The sequence below is a fragment of the Quercus lobata genome, chromosome 11 (genome assembly GCF_001633185.2).
Source record: "Quercus lobata isolate SW786 chromosome 11, ValleyOak3.0 Primary Assembly, whole genome shotgun sequence".
Lineage (NCBI taxonomy): Eukaryota > Viridiplantae > Streptophyta > Magnoliopsida > Fagales > Fagaceae > Quercus > Quercus lobata.
Genome location: NC_044914.1, coordinates 51,166,058 through 51,172,057, shown reverse-complemented (window position 1 = coordinate 51,172,057; position 6,000 = coordinate 51,166,058). Strand labels below are relative to the sequence as shown.

General features: G+C 36.2%; 1 protein-coding gene across 1 annotated transcript; it reads right to left on the bottom strand.

Annotated features, from left to right (window-relative positions):
• Positions 1–2,018: 2,018 nt before the first annotated feature.
• On the bottom strand, positions 2,019–4,346 carry LOC115967091. The gene is made up of 2 exons (XM_031086174.1): positions 2,723–4,346; positions 2,019–2,619 (listed from the first exon to the last, which is right to left on the bottom strand). The coding sequence occupies exons 1-2, from the start codon at positions 4,294–4,296 to the stop codon at positions 2,019–2,021; spliced, it is 2,175 nt and encodes a 724-aa protein (XP_030942034.1). The 5' UTR covers positions 4,297–4,346.
• Between the last annotated feature and the right edge of the window lie 1,654 nt (positions 4,347–6,000).

Here is a 6,000-nt window from a genome sequence, read left to right as displayed (position 1 = left end):
AAGGCTGATATTTGTCCCGTCAGTCCATACCCAAAGTCGTTGGGGATGGTTGTAAAAGCCAAAGAATGCGGCTCTGTCAGGTTCAGAGCATTAAATGGCAGTAACAGCAGCTTTCCCTGGATATTTTAGATCTTTCTTCCAAGTTTTAGTCCTATACCGTTTTTACCCTTCTTTCTGGGGGTACTTTGGGTCTGCCGAGGACTGAACTGCCCTCGGCGGTATCCAAAGGCTATCTTGTCGAGTTTGGGCCATAGCCCTCCTCGGCTTGGGCCTTTGGATTCTCCCCGGGTAGATGGGCCTGGCCCATAAATCATTTGGGCCCCACAAATCTCATATCTCTTATACAACCATCAGAGACTTTACCAGTTGAGTTAACTAGAACCCACGTGCCTTTAAGATATTGATTAACAATCCATTTTAGAAAAGTTTTGATATTATTTTTATGAGAAATGAAAAAACTATCAAAATATTAATTTTTTTCTTTTCCCATAATTTTTTTTAAAAATAAATTATTAACCAATAACCTATAAGTATTTGTTAGTCTTTCTCTATTATAAAATATGATGAAGTGTGAATTCGTCAGTCGAAATGGGCAGATGGAACTCTCCGTCAGCACCAATGTATCTTTTAAAAGGGTCACCGGTGTGGTGCCTGTCACAACGCCTCCGATGCTAAAGTTAAAACAGAAAAGTAATTCGCCAAATGGGAATGAATGAACTAGAAAAATAATAGGTATTTTCTTAGAATGTCAGTATATCTTGTGCTGCCAATGCAAGGACTTTATATATGTGATTTAAGTTGCTAACCATTGGAGTGTTAATACCTTTCTTAGTAACGCCTCCAGCCCAATAATGAGGCTTTTAATAGGCTCCCAACAGTCTGTTTTGCTGGTTTCGTAACTGCTTAGGTTACTGACTGACATCATTGAATGACTTTCCTTCCTTCGTCAGTGATGGCTGATTTCCTCGTCGGTAGGGATGACCTCGTTATTAGTGTTGACTTCGTCAAGGTAATGTATTCTCGTTACTCCCATCAAAATATATTATAAAATTGCCAACTTTGCTCTATAAAGTACTGTAAACTTTATTCGGCAAAAAAATAAATAAAGAAAGAAAAGAAAAGTACTGTGAACTTTTGAGGAACATTCTGTAACTTCTGTTGTAATGTGCACGGTGTTCCATCTTGTACTGTTGTGCACGCGCAGCCTAGCGTCTGGGCTTGGCACTTATGGAATGTATTTGGTCCTACGGAGTTTTTTTCAATATTTTTATAACACTTTTACACTAAATATTAAATAATTAATTGTTATTGATTTTAATTTGTACTCATTTTTTAAGTTATATTTTTGACAAAAATGTTATTTTGGTCTCTATATTTTGATATCACAATTAATTTGATCCTTGTATTTTGATAGTAATCAATTGGATCTCTATTATTTTTAACTTATAATCAATTTGATCCTTACCATTAACTGACTAACAAAAAATGTCAACATGACAAAGAATTTGATCAGCCGGCACATTAAAGATGACATAGCAAATAAAATAATATTTAAAAAAAATCTAAATAACAAGAATAAATAATATGAATAACAAAAAAGCTAAGTTGCACGGACACGGACACGGACACGGACACGACACGGACACGAACACGGGGATACGGCAATTTTTGAAAAATAAGGACACGACACGGCGGCGACACGGCGGCGACACGGCGGTTAAATAATTAATTAAATTTTATATTTAGACACATTTTTTAATATTTTTAGACATAAAATACATTTATATCTAGAATTCAAATTATGTAGAACTACAAATAAGTAAACTAACACCCAAAGTAGTACAATAATACACATAAAATGTTTAAAGTACAAACCATAAAAGGATAACAAGTTTAACATCAAACTAAAAACATAAAAGGATAATAAGTTCAACATCAAACTAAAAACATAAAAGGATAACAAGTTCAACATCAAACTAAAAACATAAAAAGATAACAAGTTTTAAACTACAAGATTATCAAAGAACAACAACATCATCATCATCAACATAATCATTATTCTCAACAATACTTGTCTCCATCTCTGGCTCATCTAGTGTGAGATAAGCAACCTCAAGCAACCCAGGTCCTCCAAATGGCTCATCCCAATTATCTCCACCAATGTCCCACTTCTTAGATTCTCCACTATTGTACTCGGGCCTCCTCCTTGAAAGAAGTCGAAGATTAGAATGAACAAACACTAAATCTTCAGCACGTTTAGGAGTAATTCTATTCCTCCTCATAGAATGGATGAAGCCATAGGTACTCCAATTCCTCTCAGCACATGATGATGAGCAAGGCTGTTGAAGAAGTTTTAGAGCTAAAGTTTGAAGTATTGGTAAAGTAGACCCATAAGTTGACCACCAAAGCATTGGATTGTAGTTCCACCTATTCTCCATGTTATCCTCATCATAAACCTGTAATGAGTTAAACAAACCAAACTCCACATTAACTTTTTGCCTATCATCAGGATCAGGAAAGATCCTTTTGAGACACTTGTTTCTCTCCACTGAAATTTCAGCATCCTTATGTGGTGCAACACGGCCTCTAACTTCCTCAATCCATTTAATAGTATAATACCTAGTTAAAAACAAATAAACTAGTACAACTAATGAGTTTAGTTTATTTATTTGGAAATACCTAAAGAATATAAACGAAAAGATTAAAGAGATAGAAAAATTACTTTGGATTCAAGGAGTGGGCTAGGCAATGAAGTGGTGTGCAATTTTTAGTCCACCGTTCAATAAGTATATTGTGTACCACATCATAGAATGGAGACTCCTCATAGTCTTCCTTGCCTTCATGTTGGTATATTTCTTTCTTCACATTTTCTATCATGGAATCCCACATTTCATACACCTTATGGAGAATAGGTGCATCCGTGTCAGCCACTCGAAGCATCTCATAAATAGGTTCTGTGAATCTTAGAATGTATTCAACCTTGTCCCACCACAAATCATTCAAAATATAATCCCTCACAGTTTGAGCTTTTCCTACATCATCTTCTCTATATGACATCCATTCCTCACTAACAACCATATTTCGAAGATTTTGTTTTACTTGAAACAATCTTTTAAGCATGATAATTATTGAAGCAAATCGTGTTTCAGCAACAGCAAGTAACTTCAAAGGAGAATATGAATTAAAAATTGCTAATCTCATAGAATGATTTGTGATGAAAATACGAATGAAAGTTGCCTCATCTGAAACTTGTGCAATCCAGTTACATTCATTATATGCATTCTCATTCTGCAAAGAGTACTTAGGTGCACAAATATTCTTCAAAGCCAAATTGAGAGTATGCACAACACAAGGTGACCAAAATATATGAGGATATTCAGCTTCAACAATAGATCCTGCAGCCTTCATAACAGACGCATTATCAGTAATAATTTGGACAACATGTTGAGGCCCAACCTCACCAACAACCTTTAAAAACAAGTCAGCAATGAAGTGCTTGTCTTTGTACTCTTTGGTACCATCAATGGATTTGATAAAAATTGGCCCTTTCTGTGATGTAGCCATAAAATTGATAAGTGGCCTTTTTTGTACATCTGTCCACCCATCACTTACAATGCTTAAACCCTTTTCTTTCCAAGTGTCTTTAATTGCCCTCAACAACTTCTCAATATGTGCCTTCTCTTTTTGCAACAAAGTTGTTCTTAATTTATTGTAACCCGGAGGAACATAGCCCGCTAAATTATTATTAGCTGCAAACTTGATCATCTCAATCCAATACGGGTTCTTAGCAAAGTGAAAGGGTAAGCCAGCAGAGTAAAATGTCCTAGCAATAAGACAATCTAATTGCTCTCGACATTGATTGTTAAAAGCCCTCTCCAAAGGAGAATTCCCAATCCCAACCCCTTTTTTTTTTGGGAAAAATGGATGACTTGTAGCTGTACTACTCTCCCTACTATCCCAATTAGGACTAGTAGGAGAATCAGTTGGTAAAGACACTAACTTAGGCTTCTTCAATCTACGCGAAGATTCCTCAAATGCATCTTCTAATTTCTGCATTTCATTTTGATACTCATCTCCAACCTTGGCACATGCTTGTATTCCAAACTTAGGCAATTTTAACAAGTGTGCCTTCACCCTTGAATAAGACCCCTTAAAATTTTTTTCACAATAATTACATCTAAAAGAAACATTCCCACCACCAACACTTGCTTTTTCTAATCTAGTAACATATTTCCATAGAGGAGCAGCATTCTCAGAAGATGATTTCTCATTCTCACTTTCTTTTTCAGGATTCATTTTAATAATTCACCTACAATATTTAACTTCAATAAATAAATAAAACTATAGCAAGGCACAAAAACAAATTTATAAATGATAAGTTATAACTAAAAAAAAAAAGAAAAAAAGAAAAAAAAAGACAGAGGTCACGGCACCACAGCAGCAGTAAAAAAAAAAAAAAAAAAAAAAAAAAAAATCAGACAAAACACGTTATATATATAAAAGTGCTTTAACAGTAAACATTACACCCACCCACACTAAAATTAACACTTGAAAGAAAGAATGAAAAAAAAAAAAAAAGCAGAGAGAACAGAGAAGAGGTGAATCGGACCTGTTGTCCGCGCCGAGAGAGATGGAGATCGGAAGGGACGGATGGAACGCCGTCGACGTCAGAGCTCGCCGATCGGCACGAGCTAACTCCGGCGAAGAACAGACAGCAGCGGCAGCGAAGTGGGTTTCAGCAACAGAGAAGAAGTGAAGAACTTGAGTTTTGTGGTTTGAACTTCCAATTTTCAGATTCTAAAAATGTTTTATGGTTTTAGGGTTGTCACAGATCAACGGTAATGGTAAGTCCATCTGTCAAAATCTGTGCTTTTTTCCTTTTTTTTTTTTTTTTTTTACTGCTGGCGTGTCGGACGCGTCGGAACCGCGTCCGCGCCGTGTCGGCGCCGCGTCGGAGCCGTGTCGGAGAAGCGAAAAAAAAAAAAAAAAAAGGGACACCGCCGGACACCGGAAACTGGCGCGTCGTCCCCGTTCCGGTGTCCGACACGTGTCGGACGCGGACACGACGCCAAAAATGGCGTGTCCGTGCAACCTAGCAAAAAAGCTCCAAAATCAAGCCCTCTTTGCCTCTGAATCAAATAACTCAAATCCCACAAATCACCCTCACTTCCTCTAGGACATTGACAAATGACAACTACTCTACTGTACCATTCTTGTATTGATGAGTGATCCGAAATAATGAGTTTATCTTCATCCCTGTCAGAGTATTCAAGCGCTGTAATGTTTCCTTCTTCAATTTCTTTTTACAGAGATTATAAGCCATGATTTTGGTACCAATGTCAGGCTCGCCAATACATATTCTTCAATAACGTAAATTGAAGATCTTGGAGTTGTTTTTTGATGAGCAAAATCCCACCACCATCGTATCAAGCAACCCAAAGCCCAGAAATTTCCCAAACCCAGACGATCTAAAGTTGTTCTTTAACGAGTGATATCGATAGATTGTTGGTGGTGGTGGGGTGCAATTGAGATTTGTGGTATCAGATGGGTTTTCTTGTGGCTTGGGTTCTGGGGTTGATGATACATTATGTTTGTGTCTAATTCTTTCGAACTGTTTCAATAATTTCGAGATTTCTACAGTGTGGGTTGGTTCTGATGCTCTGTTTGTTGGTTGAGAAAACCTGGGAAATCGGTTTTCTCTCAAGCTTGGTGTTTTTTTTTTTTTTTTTTTTTTTTTTTTTTAAATAAAGAAAGGAAGGATCGATTGGTGGTGGTGCTTGATTGTGGCTTTGGGAAGGGAACTTTAGATGTGTTTGGTAGCTGAGAAGAAAAAAAAAAAAAAGAGGGATGAGACTTTTTTTTTTAAATTATTTTTTCTCCTTTTTTACAATTAGGAATTAATAATTTTTTAAAATTTTTGCTGTAAAAAAATAATTTTCGGTTATGGATTTTTTTTATGATATTGAGGTGGCTTTTTTAAATATCAATTAAAATTTTTTT